Source organism: Lampris incognitus, chromosome 5 (assembly GCF_029633865.1).
Source record: "Lampris incognitus isolate fLamInc1 chromosome 5, fLamInc1.hap2, whole genome shotgun sequence".
NCBI classification, from domain to species: Eukaryota; Metazoa; Chordata; class Actinopteri; order Lampriformes; family Lampridae; genus Lampris; species Lampris incognitus.
In genome coordinates, this window is record NC_079215.1 from 69937473 (window position 1) to 69964868 (window position 27396).

Sequence of the window (27396 nt, forward strand, 5' to 3'; positions counted from 1 at the left end):
TCTGCAGCAACTGTGTGATGCTATCATGTCAATATGGACCAAACTCTCTTGAGGAATGTTTCCAGTACCTTGTTGAATCTATGCCACGAAGGATTAAGGCAGTTCTGAAGGCAAAAGGGGGTCCAACCCGGTACTAGCAAGGTGTACCTAATAAAGTGGCCAGTGAGTGTATATGTGTTTTATGTTATGCTATGTTATGTTGTTGTATGTGCTGAAAATCTTATAAATAAATCGTATTTTTTTAAAAATCACAGAAAGTTGAATCAGTTCATCTGGACACATTTATTGACAGAAACATTTCATCACTCATCTAAGTGACCTCTTCAGGCTAACTGACTGCAGGTGTCTCCACCCTTATAAATGATACAGTGGCATAACGACCCAAACCAACTATCAGTTCCTTATGCAAATATGGGCGTGACCATTAACTAGAGTTTCAATGGCCATGTGTACTATTCACAGAGGATTTGGGAATGTTTGCAATCACAGCATTGTAAGATGGTGACAGATGTACTGTTAGGCAAAGGCAGATGCACTGTTGTTTTAAACCGGACAGACTATCATGAGAAAGTTATGACGTTGCTTAGCAACATGAATACTTATGATCGCCTGAAACAAGATTCATGCAGTGGTTACAAGAAAAAGGTGATAGATTGTCTGAAGCTGTTAGAATAGGACAATGCTACTGACAGAATGTTGTACCACAGATTATACCCAGGGGGCGCTACACCTAGTCTGTATGGGTTACCTAAGATACATAAACAGGATGTGCCATTATGGCCTATTGTTAGTATGATTAACTCAGTGGCCTGTAACATCTCTTAAGTTTCCGGCATCTATTCTTAACCCGTTGGTAGAAAGTAATGAACATAACATTCAGAACACTATGGATGTTGTGGATAAGGTGAGGGACATCATTATGGAGAGGGATGAAACAATAGTCTCTTACGATGAAAGTGAAAGCCACTTTATTTGATATTTTATTCTTACAACAAGTTGTATTATTATGTTCTCTGCATTTAATCCATCCTATTGTATAGGAGCACAGGGCAACTGCAGCGCCCGGGGACCAACTCCAGTTATTCTTTCTATTGCCTTGTTCAGGGGCACAAGCAAGGAGTATTAACCCTAACATGCATGTCTTTTTGATGGTGGGAGGACACCGGAGCACCTGGAGGAAACCCACGCAGACACAGGGAGAACATACAAACTCCACATAGAATAGACCTGGGATGGCCTGGGGTTCGAACCCAGGACCTTCTTGCTGTGAGACAACAAGGCCACCATACTGAGATGGCCTGGGGTTCGAACCCAGGACCTTCTTGCTCTGAGACAACAGGGCCACCATACTGCCAAATGTCTCTGAATGTTACATCGCTCTTCACATACGTTCCTGTTGATGAAGCAGTGGAGGTAGTCCATATGAAATTACAAAATGACCCCACTCTTAGCAGTAAGACGATCCTTAACACTGATCAAGTGTGTCTGCTCCTGAATCTATGTCTTATACTTCCACATACTATAAGTCCACATACTTCACATACAGGGGGCAGTACTATAGGCAGAGGGTGGGCTATGGGTTCCCCAATTTCAACTTTAGTGACCAACTTGTGTATGGAGAAAGTAGAAAAGAGGGCTCTGATGTCCTATCCAGGGACACCACCTAGCCATTGGTTCTGTTCGACTATAACCTTCGCATCATTTGTTAATTATTATGTCAAATTTTTTCAGTGTTTTCACCTGAATAGGTAACTAAACTTAGCACAAAAAGTAAGGAAATTTGTGTTTGGTAGATTATTTCTTTGTTGTAACAGCGCTTCTTGGCAATAAATCTTATATCAGGCACCTGATTGTCAGCACCTGGGGTACCAGAAGCTCAAAACAAGAGTCAATAGCAACAACAAAATAAGCTGTTTGGCATTGGCAGAGAAGATTTGGCAAATTTTTCATGGGCGCAATCCACATACTCAGCTCTGCTGCTCATCCCACAAATGCATGTTCCTTACAAATGTGGCCCCGTTTAAAAGGGAAATGAACACGCTTTCCAACTGTATAAGATTTATTGCCAAGAGGCATTGTTACAACAAAGAAATAATCTACCAAACACAAATTTCCTTACTGTTTGTGCTAAGTATACTATGTACATAGTATAGCCTGGCCTAGGGCCTACATATTCAGCCTACTTTTTGCCAGAAACCTGTAAATTCTTCTGCTGACACAAGTGAGAAACATTTGCTTTCAGGGACTGGGCAGTGGACACTATGAGAACAGCCTGGAGATGTTCATTGGTCAGTGTGGACCTATGCTTTGATTTATTAAAGTTCATAGTTGAGAACAGTTTCTCACACAGATAAGTGCTGCTGAAAGACAATAACCTGCCTGAGGGTGGCAGTCTGCATCTCTTGCCCATGTACTGATCTGTCTGTTGTCTCTGACGTGGTGATGATTGCCGCTTGTCTGTGAGTTTGTGTATGTCTGGGGGGACTGTAGGAGCTGAATTGCCCTTCTGGGATAAATAAAGTTGTCTGAACTCTGAATCTGAATCTGAACAGTTTGGACAACTGTGGGACTGTTTTGGGAATCTCTGAGAAACCATCCAAGCGTCTCCTGCTTTCCTTGTGCCTCTCTGAACTTTGCCTTGGGCTCAGTGTTGCACTACAAGTCTATGAGCTCCATTTGAAATGTGTTTGGAACATGACACGACACGACACGGTACAGCACGGCACGGCACGGCACAACACAACACAACTTTATTAATCCCGCAAGGGGCAATTTGTTTGGAGAAGCTTGTGAACACAAAACACAGTAACATGCAAACAAACACAAGACAAACAATAAATAATAACACCCCAGGGAGCTAAATGTGGAATAAAATCTATAAAATCTATAAAAGTGCACAATAAGAGACACAATAAGATAAACTTGAAAAAAACAATAAAACAATCTGATAAAAACACTATGGCACATTTAATAATGGAGTTGCAATTGGTATGAATGATTTAGAATAACAGTTAGTCTTACAAGCAGGTATAACATAAAGATGTCCTGATGGCACCAGAGAAAATTCACTGGCTAGAACATATCCAGAAGAAGCCAAAATACTTGCTGCTTTCTGGAGGATTTGTTGGTTGCAAAAACAATTCAGGTCTCTGTTTCACTTTGGTGATCTTAGAGCAGATTTTAACAATGTTGTTCAGGCTGTTTCTGTCTTTTACCATGAGGCTGTGAAACCAGCAGGTAAAAGAAAAACTCAGAAGACTCTCAGTAAAAGTGGCAGAGGATGACAGGACGGACAGAAAAGGAATTTAGTTTGCAGAGAAGGTGAATTCTCTGTTGCCCCCCTTTCACAATAGCCTCAGTGTTCACATCAAATTTAAGGTGATCATCGATGATAGTGCCCAAATGTTTGTATGATGTAACCATTTCCACACTTTCATTATGTATGAAGCACTCGTTGGCTGCATCTCTAAAATCAATATCAGTTCCTGGGTTTTAGAAACATTTTAAGTCCAAGAAGTTATCACACCAAGAAATAAAATCAATGAGCGCATTCCTATGGACTGATTCTGAACCTTGGAGGAGGGTCAGCAGCGCAGTGTCAGAAAATTTGACCAAATAGCTGCCTTCCTGAGGGCTCCTGCATCCATCAATGTACCTAATAAAAAGTAAGGGTGAAAGGAGGCATCCTTGTGGTGAGCCTGTGGATATAGCTACAGAGTGTGAGAGATGGCCATTTACAGACACCTTCTGCTCTCTGTCAGTGAAGAAGTCCAAGATCCATAACGCGAGCTGGTGAGGCAAATTAAAATCACACAGCAACCTAGCTACTAAAAGATGTGGCTGCATATTGAATGCCGATGACAAGTCAGCAAATAAAAGCCTGGCACGGGTTTGTGGCTTTTCCAAGTGCTTATACAGGCTATTAAGTATAAAAAGTTTTACATCCTCCGCACCGCTCCCTGCCTGGTAAGCAAATTGCAGTGGATCTTTCCATCCACAGTTAACAAATAAGGTTTTTAAACAATTTTCTCAAGGATTTTCATTCTTAATGATGTAAGCACAGGTGGTCTAAAATCATGAAGTTGCCTAGGATTGGTGTTCCTTGGGACAGGTATCACAGTAGAGGATTTCCAGATAGCAGGGATTTGGTTACAATCAAGTCATACCTGGAAGATGTGGTGGAGGACACTGCTAAGCTGGTCAGCACAGTATCGCAATGTGCATCCACAAATGTGATGTGGACCAGGGGCCTTCCTGATTATCCATTTTAAAAGCTCTCTAACACATTCCTGACTGGTGACAATATCACAGTCAGAAGAGAGAGACCCTCTAAGGCCAGAGATGTTTTCAGAAAAATCTAGTTTTTCAAAGCGGGTATAAAAATGATTAAAAACACATGATGTGTTTGTGTGTTTGTGTGTTTGTGCATGATATGTTTGTGGGGGGAGTTCCAGAGAGAAGGGGCAGCAGTGGAGAAGACTCTGTCGCCCCAGTTTATATATTTTATATCTAGACTTCTATTTGTGTAACCCACCACCTGCTCTCTCCTCTCCTGTCAGGTTCCCAGGGAGGATGCGGCAGTGACCAGGCTCAGAGTACTGATCATCACCATGGCGATGTTTGGGGCTGTGCAAGCATGCATGGGCACCGACAACTGCTCAACCAACACGGAGTCTAAGGATTACTGCTACTCGGCCCGGATCCGCAGCACGGTGCTGCAGGGTCTCCCATTCGGCGGCGTGCCCACTGTCCTCGCCCTGGACTTCATGTGCTTCCTGGTGAGTCATGGTCAGATTAGCACTGCATACTATTTTTAGGTTTTTACATGAAGTTCTGTAAATGACATCAAGGTTTCTCCTTGGTGGTGTTCTTTTTTGGGTCCATGTGGGTCCATGTAGGTCAGAGTTTGATCTATCGTATATGTGTTACTGAGACCTGGTTTGGCTTTTTATGATTCAAGTCCATTTTTTCTACATACTATATGCAGAAATGCAATACTTCTTCCGAACATATTCTTTCAAAGCACTTATACATCAGTATCCGTGTGTGAGCAACAAAACTGTTTCTGAACAGGAAAGCCATCTATGTAAATGTGTATGAGTGGGAAAGACATCAGGCTGTGTGATGTATCGTCTCAGCAGCATCCTCGCCATGTGGGCATGCGCAGTAGTCACATTGCAGTGCATGCAACGTGAAGTAATGTGAATTAACTCAAACACCTCATGCTACAACTTTCTGCTGCTTGATACAAAAGGGAAACTGGCACATTTCTCATTCTCCATGACTAACCTGCAAGACAAGTCTGTGTGATGTAGCACAATTTACTCGGATTTAAGTATTCTTGGATACAGTTTGTTGCTAGTGAGTGATATGCAGGCTCTGCATGCACAGCACATTCTTCATCAGTTTATCAAACAGCCAAAGCAGGCCCACTAGTCGTCGACCACAAGCTGAAACTGAGCGAGGAACAGGAGAAAAACACTGGAGAGGAAGATTTGGTTGCACAGAGAAAAGCACCATCAGTCGTATGGCTTTTTAACATTTCAGATTATCTTGAAGACCAGCTGGGTTTTTTCTTCTTTCGTTCAATATTGTTTTATTTTGTGACGTGCAGGCTACATATTGTGAGTTTTGGACACTGAGTATTTTGGAGCAGTTATTTTGAGCCTGTATCAGGATGTGTGTGTGTCCACTGCTGATCCCTCTCTGCCTCCTGTGCACCCGGGCGCACACAGACGTTTTCAGCTCTCCCAGTAGGATGGCTACATATTTACACACTACTCTTCAGCAAAACCCCAAATCTCTACAATTCAGCTTGTTTTTTAGGGTTATTTTTATTTTTTATTTATATACACTCCCCTAAAAAATCACCCCAGTCCTTCTAGAGAGATTAATTCTTTGCAATATTTATTGCATGTGAGTTTTTAACAATATTGTGTAGCACTAGAAAGAGAGATGCGTATTTGTTGGTGGTCCAAACACCTGCTGGAACTGGAAGCTGCTGGCAGCATAAAAGGAAGTCTCATCTCTCTCACTTTTCAGGTGCTGCTGTTTGTCTTCTCCATCCTGCGGAAGGTGGCATGGGACTATGGCCGCCTGGCGCTGGTGACCGATGCCGACAGGTAAGAACCGCTTATGTTGTTTCTCAAAGCAAGAGACGAAAACTGGCTTTACACCGCTAAACAAGCCCCTGCTGGATAAAACAAGTCCACTGAGCATTTTAGAAGGGAACAGGAAAACCAAAGTAGGGAATGTCAACTTTTGAAAATGCTTTTGAGAAAGAAAAAGAGAAAGCCTCTTTTTATTTTACCGCTGTAGGTTACAGCCAGTTTGTCTTCCACATGTAACCATGCTATTGTATAGGAGCAGTGGGCAGCTGCGGTGCAGCACCCAGAGACAAACTCAACTTCTTCTTTCCATTGCCTTGCTCAGGGGCACAGGCAGCAGTATTAACCCTAACATGCATGTCTTTTTGATGGTGGGAGGAAACCGGAGCACCCAGAGGAAACCCACGCAGACATGGGGAGAACATGCAAACTCCACAGAGGAAGGACCTGGGACGGCCTGGGGTTCGAACCCAGGACCTTCTTGCTGTGAGGCAACAGTGCTTAACCACTTGGCCACTGTGCCTTTTTTTTTTTTGGTGGGGGGGTACAATCAACAAAAAAATGGTTGGTAGGATAAAATCATAAAGATTTCATTGGTCAACTTCATTTGTACATACAGGACTTTGACTTGCTGGGTTTCTCAGAGAGGTCACAAGAAATAAACATAAAACATGCTTCCATTTGTGTCAGGAAGAGTGATAACTAGGAAAAGTAGCAGTCAGCAAAAAGAGGCCAAAAACAAACATACAATAAACAATATATCCACTTGTCCAACCCTGTTTTCTTCAGCTACGAAATATTGCAAAAATCAGAAATATTTTGTCGTTTAATGATATTGAACAATTAATTCACACTTTCATTTTCTGCCGTCTAGATTACTGTAACTCCCTCTACTCTGGCCTCAACCAGGCTACTTTAAATCGTCTACAGCTGGTTCAGAATGCAGCTGCTAGACTACTAACCAGAACTAGACTACTAACTAGAAATAGACTACTAACCAGAACTACAACACTAACTAGAACTAGAATGCTAACTAGAACTACAATACTAACTAGAACTAGACTACTAACTAGAACTACAGTACTAACTAGAACTAGACTACTAACTAGAACTACAATACTAACTAGAACTAGACTGCTAACTGGAACTACAATACTAACTAGAACTAGACTACTAACTAGAAATAGACTACTAACCAGAACTAGACTGCTAACCAGAACTACAACACTAACTAGAACTAGACTGCTAACTAGAACTACAATACTAACTAGAACTAGACTACTAACTAGAACTACAATACTAACTAGAACTAGACTACTGACTAGAACTACAGTACTAACTAGAACTAGACTACTAACTAGAACTACAATACTAACTAGAACTAGACTGCTAACTGGAACTACAATACTAACTAGAACTAGACTACTAACCAGAACTAGACTACTAACTAGAACTAGACTACTAACCAGAACTAGACTACTAACTACAAACCCCAATTCCAATGAAGTTGAGCTGTTGTGTAAAATGCGAATAAAAACAGAATACAATGATTTGCAAATCTTTTTCGAATTTTATTCAATTGAATACACTACAAAGACAAGATATTTAATGTTCAAACTGGTAAACTTTTTTTTTTGTTGCAAATATTCACTCATTTTGAATTGGATGCCTGCAACACGTTCCAAAGAAGCTGGGACAGGGGCAACAAAAGACTGGGAAAGTTGAGGAGTGCTCAAAAAACACCTGTTTGGGACATTCCACAGGTGAACAGGTGACAGGGGAGTGTCATGATTGGGTATAAAAGGAGCATCCCCGAAAGGCTCAGTCGTTCACAAGCAAGGATGGGGCGAGGTTCACCACTTTGTGAACAACTGTGTGAGCAAATAGTCCGAGAGTTTTAAGAACAACGTACAATTGCAAGGAATTTAGGGATTTCACCAAAAACCAACATTGAATGCCCGTGACCTTCGACCCCTCAGGCGGCACTGCATTAAAAACCGGCATCATTGTGTAAAGGATGTTACCTCGTGGGCTCAGGAACACTTGGGAAAACCATCGTCAGTCAACACAGTTGGTCGCTACATCTACAAGTGCAAGTTAAAACTCTACCATGCAAAGCCAAAGCCATATATCAACACCACCCAGAAATGCCGCCGGCTTCTCTGGGCCCGAGCTCATCTGAGATGGACTGACACAAAGTGGACAAGTGTGCTGTGGTCTGATGAGTCCACATTTCACATTGTTTTTGGAAATCATGGACGTCGTGTCCTCTGGGCTAAAGAGGAAAAGGACCATCCAGATTGTTCTCAGCGCAGAGTCCAAAAGCCAGCATCTGTGATGGTATGGGGGGGGGGGTGTTAGTGCCCATGGCATCATGGGTAACTTGCACATCTGTGAAGGCACCATTAATGCTGAAAGGTACATACAGGTTTTTGAGCAACATATGCTGCCATCCAAGCGACGTCTTTTTCAGGGACGTCCCTGCTTATTTCAGCAAGACAATGCCAAGCCACATTCTGCACGTGTTCCAACAGCGGGGCTTCGTAGTAAAAGAGTGCGGGTACTGGACTGGCCTGCCTGCAGTCCAGACCTGTCTCCCATTGAAAATGTGTGGCGCATTATGAAGCACAAAATACGACAACGGAGACCCCGGACTGTTGAGCAACTGAAGTCGTACATCAAGCAAGAATGGGAAAGAATTCCACCTACAAAGCTTCAACAATTAGTGTCCTCAGTCCCCAAACGCTTATTGAGTGTTGTTAAAAGGAAAGGTGGTGGAACACAGAGGTAAACATGCCCCTGTCCCAGCTGCTTTGGGACGTGTTGCAGGCATCAAATTCAAAATGGGTGAATATTTGCACAAAAAACAATAAAGTTTATCAGTTTGAACATTAAATATCTTGTCTTTGTAGTGTATTCAATTGAATATATGGTGAAAAGGATTTGCAAATCATTGTATTCTGTTGTTATTTACGTTTTACACAACATCCCAACTTCATTGGAATTGGGGTTTGTACAACTAGACTACTAACCAGAACTAGCCGTAGGTCCCATATTACCCCTATTCATGCATCCCTCCATTGGCTTCCCGTAAAATTCAAAATAACTTATAAGATCTTATTGATTTCATTTAAAGCACTGCATGATCTTGCCCCCAGTTAACTTTCTGATCTTCACATTCCTCATTCCACTTCCCGACCACTCTTATCCTCAAACCTCGGCCTTTTATCTATCCGTCACTCCAACTGCAAAACAAAAGGTGGCCGCGCCTTTGCAGTCTTGGCCCCAAGCCTTTGGAATAATCTCCCCCAATCCATTAGATTTGCTGAATCTTTGGACTGTTTTAAACGGCTTCTGAAAACCATCTTTTCAGGCAAGTCTTTTTATAGATCCCCACCCCTGACTTCTGTTTTGGTCTGTTACTCCCGATGCCATGTTTTAATAATCATTCAGTTTATTTTATATATTTATTCATTTTTTGTGTATGGAGTATAAAGCACTTTGTAACTGTGTGTTTTTAAAAGTGCTATATAAATCAAATATTGCTTGCTTGCTTGGTTTAAGCTATGGATCTCGGATCTACATTGAATTGATAAAAATAATCAAATCCAAAATATTTCATTCTGAGGTTTTTGAACACTGCTAAAGAAACAGGCTGTACTCTGAAGCTGAAGTAGTACAACGAGAGTATAAAAAGGTTTAAATAAAGTAGAAATAATGGATATTCATGTTTTTGTGCTATCTTAGCAGCTTTCTGCAGAGTAATATTTAAGTAATCTGTTGGTTATGCTTTTGCATAATTTTAGGGAATTTTTATTTGGAAAAATATTCAATAACTACCCTCTTATACAAAAAAGTTTGGAAAAGCACATTTTTCCAAACTAAGTATTGTAGTATAACCAACTGGAGACCATTGATGTGTGAAGTGATTTTGGGGACACTGCACTGTATAAGAGCAAAGTTATTGAATGTTTTCGTAGTATCTCTTTTTGGTATTGCACTTTTTAGATGGTCCCTGCACACTTGTCTCACACGCGGTGTTCTGTCGATATGTGCGACATATCAAGATGTGCTATTTAGAGGTTCTGCACATAATTTCAAGTTAGGGTTAGGGTTAAACTGCTATCGATTCGCACTACAGTAGCATTTTTTGACATGGTAGCATAAATCATCAGAACACCAGCTGTACATAGAGACCAATGTTTTGACTGCACTGATTGGAGTGTATTTGAGGCTGCAGCTGGCAACCTGGATGAACTAACTGACACTATGACATCACACTCACTGAAGGTTAGGTGTGGGGTGCCCCAAGGCTCATTGTTGGGACCATTGTTGTTCATTTTGTACATAAACAATATATGTGAAGTGTCAAAAACCCTGAAAACCATTCTGTTCGCAGATGATATAAACTTATTCTGCTGTGGAGACAACTCGGAACAACTCTTGGATACAGTAGAAAAGGAACTGAGCAGAATGAAGAGTTGGTTCAATGCAAATAAACTAACACTGAATTTAAGTAAAAGGAAATTTATAATCTTTGGGAATTGATCTACCAACTCAGACAAGAAACTCATGATAAATGATGTAGAACTTGAAAACGTGTCTGAAATCAAAATTATCTTGAATATTAATAAAGACATTTTGTTGGAAGCCGCACATAAATTGTTAAAGCTAAAATATCCAAATCAATTGCAATACTGAACAAAGTCAAAGATCTACTAAATCAAGCGTCCCTCTATACACAGTAGTACTGTTCTTTCATTCTCCCATACATTACCCACCGTGTGGAAGTGTGAGCGAACACTTACAAAACAAACACTGATCCAATATTCAACCTACAAAAAAGAGCTATACAAAATGTAAATAAAACCACTTACAGAGAACCAACACATCCACTTTTTATCAAAATGAAAGCACTAACATTTAAAGATTTGGTTGATTTAAAACTATTCAATTATGTACAGAGTAACAAATCAACAATTACCCATTAGTATGCAAGAGTTGTTGTAACTGAGAGAAAATAAACACAGTTTGAGAGGCTCCTGTGTGAAGACAGAAGGAACACATCCCTGTGCTGCAACCAGGGGAGCTGGTTTGTGGAACAGCTGCATTGGTGAGCTGAAAACATGTGGTACTTTATCTGAACTAAAAAGACTCTTCAGAAACAAAACACTGAAGGTCTTGATGCATGCTCCGTAATCCAGGTGAGGACGTAACAGAAAGTTGAATCAGCTCATCTGGACACAACGTTTATAGATGGTTCCAGATGAGCTGATTCAGCGTTCTATCAAAATGTTGAATGGTTGGAAGATGAGCCACTGACCTTCTTTTTGTCAAATGGGTTGATTTGTTTGGGTCGACTGAAATAGATATCACGGGCACTGATGGCTGCAAATTGAACTATTATCAGTGCGTGAATAGTACAAGGTGGGACTAGGAAAGTTCTCAACTTCTTTCCCCTTTTGAACATGATGGGTATTATGTGAGTTGCTTATTTGTCGCTTATATGTTGCTGATGATTTTGTTTGTTTGTTTATTTGTTTTTATTGCTTATGTTTTTAACATCCATCCATTGTCCAAGCCGCATATCCCAATCAGGGTGGCAGGGATGCTGGAGTCTATCCCAGCAGTCATTGGGCGGCAGGCGGGGAGACACCCTGGACAGGCCGCCAGTCCATCACAGGGCCCACATACATTCACACCTAGAGACAATGTAGTACGGCCGATTCACCTGACCTACATGTCTTTGGACTGTGGAGGAAACCGGAGCACACGGAGGAAAGCCACGCAGACACGGGGAGAACATGCAAACTCCACACAGAGGACGTTTTTTTAACACGTTCAGTAAAAAATTGATTGATTGAAAAACTATGAGAAAAAAATTTACGACTTCATCTTTGATAATGCAAAAACCATAAAAGATATCCAAAATCTGTATGAAAGTTTCATAGTTCAAAGTCTTATGACCCGTGTAAAGTTTAAATGGTTGTCTGCAGTGTCCGGGTGGTGTAGCGGTCTATTCTGTTGCCTACCAACATGGGGATCACTGGTTCGAATCCCCGTGTTACCTCCGGCTTGGTTGGGCATCCCTACATACACAATTGGCTGTGTCTGCGGGTGGGAAGCCGGATGTGGGTAGTTGTCCTGGTCACTGCACTAGCGCCTCCTCTGGTTGGTCAGGGCGCCTGTTGAGGGGGGAGGGGGGGACTGGGGGGGAATAGCATGATCCTCCCACGTGCTACGTCCCCCTGGTGGAACTCCTCACTGTCAGGTGAAAAGAAGCGGCTGGTGACTCCACATGTATGGGAGGAGGAGGCATGTGGTAGTCTGCAGTCCTCCGCGGATCAGCAGAGGGGGTGGAGCAGACACCGGGACGGCTCGGAAGAGTGGAGTAATTGGCCAGATACAATTGGGGAGAAAAGGGGGGGGTCACAAAAAGTAAAAAAAATGGTGTCTGCAGCTGCAAGTGTGCGGAAGTAGTTGAAATTCAAAGTGGAGGACGTTGGAAGAGGGCTTGAACTTTCCCTCCCGTTATAAGTTTGCTGAAAACAGCTGAATATTTGAAAAATTCTAAAAGTTATGACAAGTTGAATGTAAGCACACATGTTCTTCAAGCGCTGAGCATTTTAATATGTGACTGGTTTCTGTAGCTGAAAGTACAAGTAGAGCTCAGAAAGCATGGCGAGTAAAGACGGTAGTTTGTGGGGCACTGCGTAGGACTTAGCTGAGCTGATGAGCAATAGTGGAGGCTTTTCTCACACCAGATTTTCCCTCCTTTTGTTTTTCTTTTGGTTTGGAAGAGCGAAGAAGCGATTCAGCAACCTGGAGGAACGTGAATAGTATGTTGTTTTATCTCTGTTTGGGTTTTCTCCTGATGTCACTGATGACATCACTGCTAACACCACTTCCTCTTTACCTTCCTGCTCCTACTGTGTTGGGTTTCACTAACGGCGTTCTGCTGTCTGCTTTTTCTACATCTCTGTATCTGTGTGTGTGTGGGTGTGGGTGTGGGTGTGCTCTAATTGCAGACCTCTGTGGAGGTTGGTAGATCTCCTCCGTCATGGATGAAGGTCATCATCTTCAAAACACTAAACTGTCGTTTTCTACATTATGTGTCTTTACCGCTCCTCTAACACACCAAACATGCCTTGCGTCTTCACCATGCCGCTTCACCATGCCTCTTCACCATGCCTCTTCACTATGCCTCTTCACCTTACCTCTTCACCATGCCTCTTCACCATGCCTCTTCACTATGCCTCTTCACCTTACCTCTTCACCATGCGTGTTCATAAGCTGACCAAGGTTTTATTGCTGCTTTCTTTTCTTCTCACTGTGAATGTAAAAACAGCCGAAGACGCGACCGGAATAACTATGAACCGGTGAAAAGGTAAAAGTATGTGTTCTGTCTTGTGGAGTTGACCCCTCGTAATGTGGTGCTAGTTAGCTGCCTCCGGGTTGGGTCCAGATCTTCTTAGACCAGTAAGACGAGTAAGGTGTCAGCTTCACCATGGCTTCCACTCTAAAAATAACCTTGTCTTCCCATCTCTTAAAGTTGGTTTGGCTTCAGTTTAGTAGTAACATTTTTCCAGAATTCCCTGTCTCTTGTTTTATTCAGAAGTTGTCATGGTAACTGCATACTGTTGTTGTATTTTATTGTAGGTATCAGAATATCTGTGTAGTACAGACTGTGGTAGCAGTTATAGATTACAAGTCATTAGATTATTAAGAAGAGTACACCTGTTAGGAATCACTTTTAATACTTTGGGGATAGCATCCATGGGCCTTGTCAATGTTTATCAGAATTTTGTGCGTCTTATAATTACATAATGCAAATTGTAATAAATTGAAAATTAACATTGTTAGATAAAGTGTCACCGGTGAGCATCTGGTGGCTGGGCCTTGGCCCATGGGACCTGGTCGGGCCCAGCCCGAAAAACAACATGGAGCCACCACCCTGTGGACCCAACACACACGGGGATGAGCATTGGGGTAGGGTGCAATGCAGGCCGGGCGGCAGGCAAAATAGGGGACCCGGGTATGCCAACTTCCGGCATCGCGGATTGGTCCTCGGAATGTGGAATGTCACCTCTCTGGCAGGAAAGGAGCCTGAGCTGCTGTGGGAGGTGGAGCGGTACCAACTAGGTTTAGTTGGGCTCACCTCCAAACATAGCATGGTCTCTGGTACCAAATTTCCTGGAGAGGGGCAGGACTCATTACTTTTCTGGAGTTGGCCGAGGTGGCAGGCACTGGGCATGTGTGGGGATACTCACAAGTCCCCGGTTGAGCACCACCATGTTGGAGTTCTCCCCGGGGAATGGTAGGGTCACCTCTATATGACTGCAAGTCGCTGGGTGGAAAGCTCTGACTGTTATTTGTGCTTATGCACCGAATAGCAGTTTGGAGTATCCGGCCTTCTTGGAGTCTCTGGGTGGTAACCTGGATAGGGCTGCACCTTGAGACTCTATAGTTCTGCTAGGGGACTTCATCGCTCACGTGGGCAATGATGGAGAAACCTGGAGGGACGTGAATGGAAGGAATGGCCTCCCTGATCTGAACCCGAGCGGTGCCTTGTTATTTGACTTCTGTGCAAGTCATGGATTGGCCATAACAAACACCATGTTCGAACATGAGGCACTTCAGTGTACTTGGTACCAGAACACCTTAGGCCAAAGATAGATGTTAAACTTTGTGGTCGTATCATCAGATCTGTGGCCGTATGTTTTGGACACTCTGGTGAAGAGAGGAGCAGAGCTGTCAACTGATCACCACATGGTGGTGAGTTGGATCAGATGGCGAGGCAGGCTGCCGGACAGTCCTGGCGAACCCAAACCTGTGGTGAGGGTGAACCGGGAACATCTGGCAGAGGCCCCTGTCTGTGAGATCTTCAACTCTCACCTCCAGTAGAAGTTCTCGTGTATCCCGAGGGAGGCTGGGGACATGGAGTCTGAGTGGAGCATGTTCAAAGCCTCTATTGCAGATGTGGCAGGCAGGAGCTGTGGTCATAAGGTCATCAGTGCCTGTCGAGGGGTCAACCTAAGAACCCGCTGGTGGACACCGGTGGTGGGGGAAGCCATCAGGCTGAAAAAGGAGGCCTTTCGGACTTGGTTGGCCCAAGAGTCTCCTGAAGCAGCAGACAGGTACCAGGAGGCCAGAAGGGCTGCAGCTTCAGCATTCGCGGAAGCAAAAACTCAGTTGTGGGAAGAGTTCGGCGAGGCTATGGAGGAGGACTTTCAGTTGGCATCAAGGAAGTTCTGGCAAACCCTTCGGTGACTCAGGAAAGGGAAGCAGGGCTTGACTCAGGCTGTGTTCAGCCAGGGAGGGGAACTGTTGAGCCGGACAGGGGCTGTTGTCGAGCAGTGGAACGAACACTTTGAGGAGCTCCTGAACCCGGCTAACATATTCTCAGTGGAGGAGGTAGAGCGTGAAGACTCAGGGGAAACCCCACCCATATCCCTGACAGAGGTCTCTGAGGTAGTTAAGAAGCTCCTCGATGGCAAGGCACCGGGTGTGGATGAGATTCGCACTGAGATGCTGAAGGCTCTGGACATCGCGTGGAGGTCAGCGACAGTACCTGTGGAGTGGCAGACTAGGGTGCTGGTTCCCATATTTAAAAAGGGGGACCGGAGGGTGTGCTCCAATTATCAGGGCATCACATTGCTCAGCCTCCCTGGGAAAGTCTACTCTAGGGTGCTGGAAAGGAGGCTGCGACCGATTGTCGAACCTCGGATCCAGGAGGAACAATGCAGATTCTGTCCTGGCCGTAGAACAACAGACCAACTCTTTACCCTTGCGAAAGTGCTGAGGGGGTCATCGGAGTTTGACCAGCCGGTCTACCTGTGTTTTGTGGACTTGGAGAAGGCTTACAACCATGTACCACGGGGTACGCTGTGGGGGTTACAGTGGGAGTATGAGGTACTGGGGCAGTTGCTACAAACCATGCGGTCCTTGTATAACCAAAGTGAGAGCTGTGTACGTATTCTCAGCGCAAAGTCAAACACATTTTCTGTGGGTGTCAGACTCCGCCAAGGTTGTCCCTTGTCTCCGATTCTGTTTGTGATATTTATGGACAGGAACTCAAGGTGTGAGGAGTGTGTCCATTTTGGGAACCTCAGAATTGCATCTCTGCTCTTTGCAGATGATGTTGTTTTGTTGGCTTCATCAGAACACGACCTCCAGCGTGCACTGAGGCCGTTTGCTGCTGAGTGTGAAATGGCCGGGATGAGAGTGAGCACCTCCAAGTCTGAGACCATGGTTTTCTACTGGAAAATGGTGGATTGCTGCCTCCGGGTTGGGGATGAGTTGTTGCCTCAAGTGAAGAAGTTCAGGTATCTCGGGGTCTTGTTCACGAGTGAGGGTAGGATGGAGTGGGAGATTGACAGGCGGATTGGTGCAGCATCAGCAGTAATGCGGATGTTGTACCAGACCGTTGTGGTGAAGAGAGAGTTTAGCCAGAAGGCAAAGCTCTCAATTTACCAGTCAATCTTCGTTCCAACCTTCAGCTATGGTCATGAGCTTTGAGTAGTGACCGAAACGGTGAGATCGCGGATACAAGCGGCTGAAATGAGTTTCCTTCGTAAGGTGTGTGGGCTCAGCCTTAGAGATAGGGTGAGGAGCGCGGACATCTGGAGGGAGCCGGAGTAGAGCTGCTGCTCCCTTGCATCAAAAGGAGCCAGTTGAGGTGGTTCGGGCACCTGATTAGGATGCCTCCTCGGCGACTTCCTTTGGAGGCTTACTGGGCACGGCCAACTGGGAGGAGACCCCGGGTAAACCCAGAACTTGCTGGAGGAACTACTTGTCCAATTTGGCCTGGGAACGTCTTGGGATCCCCCAGGAGGAGCTGGAGAATATTGCTGGGGAGAGGGACATCTGGAGTGCCCTGCTTAGCTTGCTGCCACCGTGACCCGACCCCATAGAAGCAGCTGAAGATGAATGAATGAATGAATTATAAAGTGTATTTTCAATTTCAAATCATTAAATTTCAATCATTTAATTATGTGCCAAAGTAAAAAAAAGTGTAATTTGCATCAGAAAGATATATTTTATCCAGTTTGCCTCAGAAAAAGTGAATTTTGTTTTAAAGGGAAATTGCACGAATGGCTTTGTCTATGTGCAATAAGCACTGATGGCTAATGTAGTAGAGGAAGTAATAAAGGGCTTACTGTGCACCATACTGACGGAGGAATCACTGTCGTCCTACTCACACACTCTCACACAAACCAGAATGTATTGTTTCTAAGCTTCTGAGTGGTGGTCCATAACATCCATAACAACCTCTTTGCTAGTGTTGTGTGATGTCATTTCCGCCATAAGAAAGGTAATGATAATGTGTTTTGAGTAGATTAGAGTATCAGGAATGCTGCTAGGATGTATCTAGTTTTTTTTTCTGGCTAACAAGTGTCGTCATGATACCTCACAGAGTAAACTGCGTTTCACTGCCTCTGGAGTGCAGAAAGGATCAGGAGCAACTGCAGGTGTTCTTCAGGTTGTCCCAGTCGCAGATGTGCTTGAGGAAAGGTGCATGTTATTCGGCACATGGACGGAAGCAGTTCGGTGCTCCGTCGGCCTGAGACAGGTGTGGAGTATGCTTTGTTATGTCCTTTATCAGTCAGCTGAGACTGGTGTGGAGTACGATATGTCCTTTATCAGTCGGCTGAGACTGGTGTGGAGTATGTTATGTCCTTTATCAGTCACCTGAGACTGGTGTGGAGTGTGTTATGTCCTTTATCAGTCACCTGAGACTGGTGTGGAGTATGTTATGTCCTTTATCAGTCAGCTGAGACTGTTGTGGAGTATGTTATGTCCTTTATTAGTCAGCTGAGACTGGTGTGGAGTATGTTATGTCCTTTATCAGTCAGCTGAGACTGTTGTGGAGTACGATATGTCCTTTATCAGTCACCTGAGACTGGTGTGGAGTATGTTATGTCCTTTATCAGTCAGCTGAGACTGTTGTGGAGTATGTTATGTCCTTTATCAGTCACCTGAGACTGTTGTGGAGTATGTTATGTCCTTTATCAGTCAGCTGAGACTTGTGTGGAGTATGTTATGTCCTTTATCAGTCAGCTGAGACTGGTGTGGAGTATGTTATGTCCTTTATCAGTCAGCCGAGACTGGTGTGGAGTATGTTATGTCCTTCATCAGTCAGCTGAGACTGGTGTGGAGTATGTTATGTCCTTTATCAGTCAGATGAGACTAGTGTGGAGTATGTTATGTCCTTTATCAGTCAGCTGAGACTGGTGTGGAGTATGTTATGTCCTTTATCAGTCAGCTGAGACTGTTGTGGAGTACGATATGTCCTTTATCAGTCACCTGAGACTAGTGTGGAGTATGTTATGTCCTTTATCAGTCAGCTGAGACTGGTGTGGAGTATGTTATGTCCTTTATCAGTCAGCTGAGACTGGTGTGGAGTATGTTATGTCCTTTATCAGTCAGCTGAGACTGTTGTGGAGTATGTTATGTCCTTTATCAGTCAGCTGAGACTGGTGTGGAGTATGTTATGTCCTTTATCAGTCAGCTGAGACTGGTGTGGAGTATGTTATGTCCTCTATCAGTCAGATGAGACTAGTGTGGAGTATGTTATGTCCTTTATCAGTCAGCTGAGACTGTTGTGGAGTACGATATGTCCTTTATCAGTCAGCGGAGACTGGTGTGGAGTATGTTATGTCCTTTATCAGTCACCTGAGACTGGTGTGGAGTATGTTATGTCCTTTATCAGTCAGCTGAGACTGTTGTGGAGTATGTTATGTCCTTTATCAGTCAGCTGAGACTGGTGTGGAGTGTGTTATGTCCTTTATCAGTCACCTGAGACTGTTGTGGAGTATGTTATGTCCTTTATCAAGTCACCTGAGACTGTTGTGGAGTGTGTTATGTCCCTTATCAGTCGCCTGAGACTGTTGTGGAGTATGATATGTCCTTTATCAGTCACCTGAGACTGGTGTGGAGTATGTTATGTCCTTTATCAGTCACCTGAGACTGGTGTGGAGTGTGTTATGTCCTTTATCAGTCACCTGAGACTGTTGTGGAGTATGTTATGTCCTTTATCAGTCACCTGAGACTGTTGTGGAGTATGTTATGTCCTTTATCAGTCACCTGAGACTTGTGTGGAGTATGTTATGTCCTTTATCAGTCAGCTGAGACTTGTGTGGAGTATGTTATGTCCTTTATCAGTCAGCTGAGACTGTTGTGGAGTATGTTATGTCCTTTATCAGTCACATGAGACTAGTGTGGAGTATGTTATGTCCTTTATCAGTCAGCTGAGACTGGTGTGGAGTATGTTATGTTCTTTATCAGTCAGCTGAGACTGGTGTGGAGTATGTTATGTCCTTTATCAGTCAGCTGAGACTGGTGTGGAGTATGCTATGTCCTTTATCAGTCAGCTGAGACTGGTGTGGAGTATGTTATGTCCTTTATCAGTCAGCCAAGACTGGTGTGGAGTATGTTATGTCCTTCATCAGTCAGCTGAGACTGTTGTGGAGTGTGTTATGTCCTTTATCAGTCAGCTGAGATTGGTGTGGAGTATGTTATGTCCTTTATCAGTCAGATGAGACTAGTGTGGAGTATGTTATGTCCTTTATCAGTCAGCTGAGACTGGTATGGAGTATGTTATGTCCTTTATCAGTCAGCTGAGACTGTTGTGGAGTATGTTATGTCCTTTATCAGTCAGCTGAGACTGTTGTGGAGTACGTTATGTCCTTTATCAGTCACCTGAGACTGGTGTGGAGTATGTTATGTCCTTTATAAGTCAGCTGAGACTGTTGTGGAGTATGTTATGTCCTTTATCAGTCACCTGAGACTGTTGTGGAGTATGTTATGTCCTTTATCAGTCAGCTGAGACTTGTGTGGAGTATGTTATGTCCTTTATCAGTCAGCTGAGACTGGTGTGGAGTATGTTATGTCCTTTATCAGTCAGCCGAGACTGGTGTGGAGTATGTTATGTCCTTCATCAGTCAGCTGAGACTGGTGTGGAGTATTTTATGTCCTTTATCAGTCAGATGAGACTAGTGTGGAGTATGTTATGTCCTTTATCAGTCAGCTGAGACTGTTGTGGAGTATGTTATGTCCTTTATCAGTCAGCTGAGACTGTTGTGGAGTACGATATGTCCTTTATCAGTCACCTGAGACTAGTGTGGAGTATGTTATGTCCTTTATCAGTCAGCTGAGACTGGTGTGGAGTATGTTATGTCCTTTATCAGTCAGCTGAGACTGGTGTGGAGTATGTTATGTCCTTTATCAGTCAAAAGAGACTAGTGTGGAGTATGTTATGTCCTTTATCAGTCAGATGAGACTGGTGTGGAGTATGTTATGTCCTTTATCAGTCAGCTGAGACTGGTGTGGAGTATGTTATGTCCTTTATCAGTCAGATGAGACTAGTGTGGAGTATGTTATGTCCTTTATCAGTCAGCTGAGACTGTTGTGGAGTACGATATGTCCTTTATCAGTCACCTGAGACTGGTGTGGAGTATGTTATGTCCTTTATCAGTCACCTGAGACTGGTGTGGAGTATGTTATGTCCTTTATCAGTCAGCTGAGACTGTTGTGGAGTATGTTATGTCCTTTATCAGTCAGCTGAGACTGGTGTGGAGTGTGTTATGTCCTTTATCAGTCACCTGAGACTGTTGTGGAGTGTGTTATGTCCTTTATCAGTCACCTGAGACTGTTGTGGAGTGTGTTATGTCCTTTATCAGTCGCCTGAGACTGTTGTGGAGTATGATATGTCCTTTATCAGTCACCTGAGACTGGTGTGGAGTATGTTATGTCCTTTATCAGTCACCTGAGACTGGTGTGGATTGTGTTATGTCCTTTATCAGTCACCTGAGACTGTTGTGGAGTATGCTATGTCCTTTATCAGTCACCTGAGACTGTTGTGGAGTATGTTATGTCCTTTATCAGTCACCTGAGACTTGTTTGGAGTATGTTATGTCCTTTATCAGTCAGCTGAGACTTGTGTGGAGTATGTTATGTCCTTTATCAGTCAGCTGAGACTGTTGTGGAGTATGTTATGTCCTTTATCAGTCACATGAGACTAGTGTGGAGTATGTTATGTCCTTTATCAGTCAGCTGAGACTGGTGTGGAGTATGTTATGTTCTTTATCAGTCAGCTGAGACTGGTGTGGAGTATGTTATGTCCTTTATCAGTCAGCTGAGACTGGTGTGGAGTATGTTATGTCCTTTATCAGTCAGCTGAGACTGGTGTGGAGTATGTTATGTCCTTTATCAGTCAGCCAAGACTGGTGTGGAGTATGTTATGTCCTTCATCAGTCAGCTGAGACTGTTGTGGAGTTTATGTCCTTTATCAGTCAGCTGAGACTGGTGTGGAGTATGTTATGTCCTTTATCAGTCAGATGAGACTAGTGTGGAGTATGTTATGTCCTTTATCAGTCACCTGAGACTGGTATGGAGTATGTTATGTCCTTTATCAGTCAGCGGAGACTGGTGTGGAGTATGTTATGTCCTTTATCAGTCAGATGAGACTAGTGTGGAGTGTGTTATGTCCTTTATCAGTCAGCTAAGACTGGTGTGGAGTATGTTATGTCCTTTATCAGTCAGCTAAGACTGGTGTGGAGTATGTTATGTCCTTTATCAGTCAGCTGAGACTGGTGTGGAGTATGTTATGTCCTTTATCAGTCAGCTGAGACTGGTGTGGAGTATGTTATGTCCTTTATCAGTCAGATGAGACTAGTGTGGAGTATGTTATGTCCTTTATCAGTCAGATGAGACTGGTGTGGAGTATGTTATGTCCTTCATCAGTCAGCTGAGACTAGTGTGGAGTATGCTTTGTTATGTCCTTTATCAGCTGAATAATGAATCAAGCCAACCCGAAGTAAAGGAACCACACTGTTGGACTGAGGTGGATCATGAAGAGGTTGACTCCTGAAGAATGTTCTTAGATCACAGATGTGTATCTGTTGTGAAATACAATAGTATGTTCTATGTAGTATTCATGGTAAAGTATAGTATTTACTGTGTAGTATTTATGGTAAAATATGGTATTTACTGTGTAGTATTCGTGGTAACACATAATAGCATGTACTGTGTTGTATTTACAGTAAAGTGTAATGATAGTGTGTACTATCCCGTTAAGGGAAAGCTCTTGACTCCACCCACAGCTTGCTTGATTGGCATGTTCTTTGTGCTGGGCATGATGGGAAATGGAGTGTGTTACTCCGTGGTGCTGCGATAGAAATAAGTCATGGGAGACATATGGTTATAACAAAGTAATTTTCACCACAACTGTAGTTTTGGACACACACAATAAACACGCACACACACACACACACACACACACACACACACAGTGCGAGTGCAGGTGTGTATAAAATGCTGCCGCAGTATTTAATGGACATAGCGCCCCAGCAGATGATGGTTCTCAGCTGAGAGGTCAAAGGTCACTGCTGTTCCTCCTCTGTTGTCTTCCTCTGTTCCCTGCCTCTGATTGGCTGCTCTCTCTGCCCTCAGCGTTGCTTCAGCGATGCATTCGGAGACACCGGATCGCTACGAGCGCCTCACTTCTGTGTCCTCCTCAGTTGACTTCGACCAGCGGGACAACGTAAGAACAACAACAACCCCCCTCCCCACTCACACACACACACACACACACACGTCTGTCTGTCACCCTATCCCTCCGCCCCACCTCCCACTGGCTGGGCAGCTCGCTCTCTGCTCCTCTATTGGATTAGCACCATCCCTGTCCAATAATGCAGGATAAGGAGAGGGGTGGAGCTTAGAGAGAGAGAGAGAGGGGGAGGGAGGAGAGAGAAAGACAAAGAGGAGAGAGAGACAAAGAGAGAGAGAGAGAGAGAGAGAGAGAGAGAGAGAGAGAGACAGACCAAGACAGAGAGACAGACCAAGACAGAGTGAGAGAGAGGAGAGAGAGGGGGAGAGCGAGAAGAGAGAAAGGAGAGACAGAGAGGGAGGAGAGAGAGAGAGAGAGAGAATCTCCTCTTGTTCATCTTGGCAGATATTGCTTGAGACTATTTTCCACATTTCCACACAGAGTCCGTCCACAGAATGAAGAGCTTCATGTCTGTTTGTGTGTCGAGGGTGTTTTGCCTGCACACACTGGACTTCATGTGTCATTCTGACTTCATGACTACAGTGTGTGTGGGGAGAATGAACAGCAATCTCAACAAACACACTTCCATTCAAATCCTTTTAGATGATATAAACAGACAAACATCTTCAGCCATTAACATTCCAGTGGAAGTAACAGGGAGCTTTGTTGTGTTTCTAAGTGTTAGCTCATTGAACTCATCTATGATTTCAGTTATAGATATGAATTAATATGAGTATGACTCATATAAAGAAGCTCCGCATGTGGTTGAGATTTACCAGACGTCCCTGAGTCAAGCTAGCAACAGTGGTCACAGCAGCTAGCGGGTTAAAGGGCGGAAGTGACTGCAAAGCTTGTAGTCATGGTGCTAATCAGCCCAGCTGATTCCCGGCCTGCTCTTCGTCACCTCTTATCTAATTAGCACATGACAGCTCTCCTGTGCCCACATTAAAGGTAAGACCAGGTCCAAGACAGCTCTCACCTCCAGGCCTCATGAAAACCACCCACCGTTCAAGTGGTTAGGCTGCAGACCTGGTCCTGTTCCACAAAGAGCTGCAGGGACCATGGGGTTTTATAGGCTGCAGACCTGATCCTGTTCCACACAGAGCTGCAGGGACCATGTGGTTTTGTAGGCTGCAGACCTGATCCTGTTCCACACAGAGCTGCAGGGACCATGGGGTTTTATAGGCTGCAGACCTGGTCCTGTCTCACACAGAGCTGCAGGGACCATGTGGTTTTGTAGGCTGCAGACCTGATCCTGTTCCACACAGAGCTGCAGGGACCATGGGGTTTTATAGGCCTAACCACTACCTATACCTCACTTATTTGTTCTTCAGTCTTAAGCAATGAATGTTTTGAGATTTGAGATAAAACTTGTCAGTAGTTCCTGTAGTTAACACAGTTTGAGATTTGAGATAAAACTTGTCAGCAGATTCTGTACTTAACAGAATTTGAGAGTTGAGATAAAACTTGTCAGTAGATTCTGTCGTTAACAGAGTTTGAGATTTGAGATAAAACTTGTCAGTAGATTCTGTCGTTAACAGAGTTTGAGATCTGAGTTAAAACTTGTCAGATTCTGTAGTTAACAGAGTTTGAGATCTGAGATAAAACTTGTCAGATTCTGTAGTTAACAGAGTTTGAGATCTGAGATAAAACTTGTCAGATTCTGTAGTTAACAGAGTTTGAGATCTGAGTTAAAACTTGTCAGATTCTGTAGTTAACAGAGTTTGAGATCTGAGTTAAAACTTGTCAGTCGATTCTGTAGTTAACAGAGTTTGAGATCTGAGTTAAAACTTGTCAGTAGATTCTGTACTTAACAGAGTTTGAGATTTGAGATAAAACTTGTCAGTAGATTCTGTAGTTAACAGAGTTTGAGATCTGAGATAAAACTTGTCAGTAGATTCTGTAGTTAACAGAGTTTGAGATCTGAGTTAAAACTTGTCAGTAGATTCTGTAGTTAACAGAGTTTGAGATCTGAGTTAAAACTTGTCAGATTCTGTAGTTAACAAGAGTTTGAGATTTGAGATAAAACTTGTCAGTAGATTCTGTACTTAACAGAGTTTGAGATTTGAGATAAAACTTGTCGGTAGATTCTGTAGTTAACAGAGTTTGAGATTTGAGATAAAACTTGTCAGTAGATTCTGTAGTTAACAGAGTTTGAGATCTGAGTTAAAACTTGTCAGTAGATTCTGTAGTTAACAGAGTTTGAGATTTGAGATGAAACTTGTCAGATTCTGTAGTTAACAGAGTTTGAGATCTGAGTTAAAACTTGTCAGATTCTGTACTTAACAGAGTTTGAGATTTGAGATAAAACTTGTCAGTAGATTCTGTAGTTAACAGAGTTTGAGATCTGAGTTAAAACTTGTCAGTAGATTCTGTACTTAACAGAGTTTGAGATTTGAGATAAAACTTGTCAGATTCTGTAGTTAAGAGTTTGATATTTGAGATAAAACTTGTCAGTAGATTCTGTAGTTAACAGAGTTTGAGATCTGAGTTAAAACTTGTCAGTAGATTCTGTACTTAACAGAGTTTGAGATTTGAGTTAAAACTTGTCAGATTCTGTAGTTAACAGAGTTTGAGATCTGAGTTAAAACTTGTCAGTAGATTCTGTAGTTAACAGAGTGTGAGATCTGAGTTAAAACTTGTCAGTAGATTCTGTACTTAACAGAGTTTGAGATTTGAGATAAAACTTGTCAGATTCTGTAGTTAACAGAGTTTGAGATTTGAGATAAAACTTGTCAGTAGATTCTGTAGTTAACAGAGTTTGAGATTTGCATATTTTATTCTGAGATGGTTTCTACACATGAACACTGTGTGAGAGTTCGAACTGGGAATACTACTGACATGAGTCAAACTGAATGCTAGGCATGTCCGACTGGTGTTTATATGTGACTATTAGCAATTTGTTAACAAGTCAAGTCAGTGTTATTTGTGTAGCCCAGTATCACACATTACACATGTGCCTCAGGGGCTTTACAGCAACACAACATCCTGTGCTTAGACCCTCAATCAGATAAGGAACACCTCCCTAAAAACTGTTAACAGGGAGAAAAAACAGGAAGTAACCTCAGGGAGAGCAACAGATGATCTCTCTCCCAAGACGCACAATCTGACATGATGTTGTCTTTACACAATTTACACAATACAGCATTGAAAGAGGATAGCACAGTTATAATGGAATTATAACATATATGAAGAATATGATGAGGAGGATGCCAAGCAATGTCCAGATGCCACCGGAACAGCCCAGGAACTAAGTCACGTGATCACCGTCACCATGGAGACCTGACAGGAGGACAGGTTACACGTGCACACAGGCAGACTCACATCACACCAGTCACACTAACAGAAGCAGAGACAGGAGAAGACTTCATCAGAGAGAGAAGACGTGATCGAAGGCAGCAGTTTGCAGTAGTCCAGTTGGAAGTGTGGCAGATGGAGTGTACTGTCAGGTGTATATCAGTCAATCAACTCTTACTTTGTTCTGACACATAGGTAGGTCCATATTAAAAAGAAAAATACAACACAGAAATATAGCTAACACCAGTCCACTATGATTAAAAGCTATACAGACATTTGTTCAGTGTTTCCAGAGGCAAGAGGAGTACCTGGTGTCACGTTGTGTAGGCTCAGTTAACAGCATTATCATTACATTCTTAGAATCAATCAGTCGACACATAAAGTTTCTCAACACAGCATGAAAAGTGGGAACATTACTCGTCACAAACATGGGACTTGCACTTGTCCATCTTGGAAGCTGAAGCAAGACTCTGAATGTACATTATATGCTGCCTGCAGTTTTTTCATTGTTGATTTGCTATAACTGCACCACAGGTGGGCAATATCGAGTGGAGTGCAGTAGGCCCTAAAAAGAGCAGCAATACCATCATCTGTACACATATAACATTTGCGTGCCAGCATATTGGCTTGTGCATACAGTTTGCAACACTGGCACTGCACATCATCGTCATCACATAGATCATTCCTGAAGATGTGACCCGGATATCTTACTATTTTACTTCCTGGCTCACCAGGCCAGGTCTCAGCGAGGCACACAGCTTGTTGGCCAGAGAGCAGACATTCACCAAGCACAGTTTGACATTCCCACTGTCACCGTTTAACAAGCACTGCAGCTCCCTTTCCCCGTTGTTGGCTGCAGAGAAACCCACACAGCGCCGCTGCTCCTTCAACTGAGAGCTCAGGGAAATATTCCGGATTAAAGAAAAGCGATGCACAAGTTTGACCAGCGAAGGTTGAAATGCTCCTCCCTGCTGAGTGTGATCAGAGAGCGAGAGCTGGGAATACACAGTTATTCAGAAACAGAAAAAGTACCAGAGAGGAGTTTCACCAGGGGGGCGTAGCACGGGGGAGGATCACACTATTCCCCCCAGCCCCCCCCCCTCGACCAAACGCCCCGACCAACCAGAGGAGGCACTAGTGCAGCGACCAGGACACGTACCCACATCCTGCTTCCCACCCGCAGATATGGCCAATTGTGTCTGTAGGGACACCTGACCAAGCCGGAGGTAACACGGGGATTCGAACTAGCGACCCCCGTGTTGTTAGGCAATGGAATAGACTGCTACACTACCCGGATGCCCCCAGAAAGTTAATTTGACTTCAAAACACTTGTCTATTATAGTAATAAAAAAATCAATCTGCTGCACATCATTGAACATCTCAAAAAAAGAGTGCAGTCAGTTAAAGTGCAGCCACATTGTCAACGCACAACTCAAGTTGACC

General features: G+C 43.5%; 1 protein-coding gene across 1 annotated transcript in view; it reads left to right on the top strand.

Moving 5' to 3' along the window:
• The window catches only part of LOC130112684 (CSC1-like protein 2), a 157437-nt gene that overhangs the window by 29052 nt on the left and 100989 nt on the right, over positions 1 to 27396 (top strand). The window contains exons 2-5 of the mRNA XM_056280146.1: positions 4560 to 4778; positions 6043 to 6122; positions 12908 to 12946; positions 22560 to 22650. Coding sequence (XP_056136121.1) covers positions 4611 to 4778; positions 6043 to 6122; positions 12908 to 12946; positions 22560 to 22650 — 378 coding nt within the window. The 5' untranslated portion in view covers positions 4560 to 4610. The remainder of the gene's footprint in view (positions 1 to 4559; positions 4779 to 6042; positions 6123 to 12907; positions 12947 to 22559; positions 22651 to 27396) is intronic.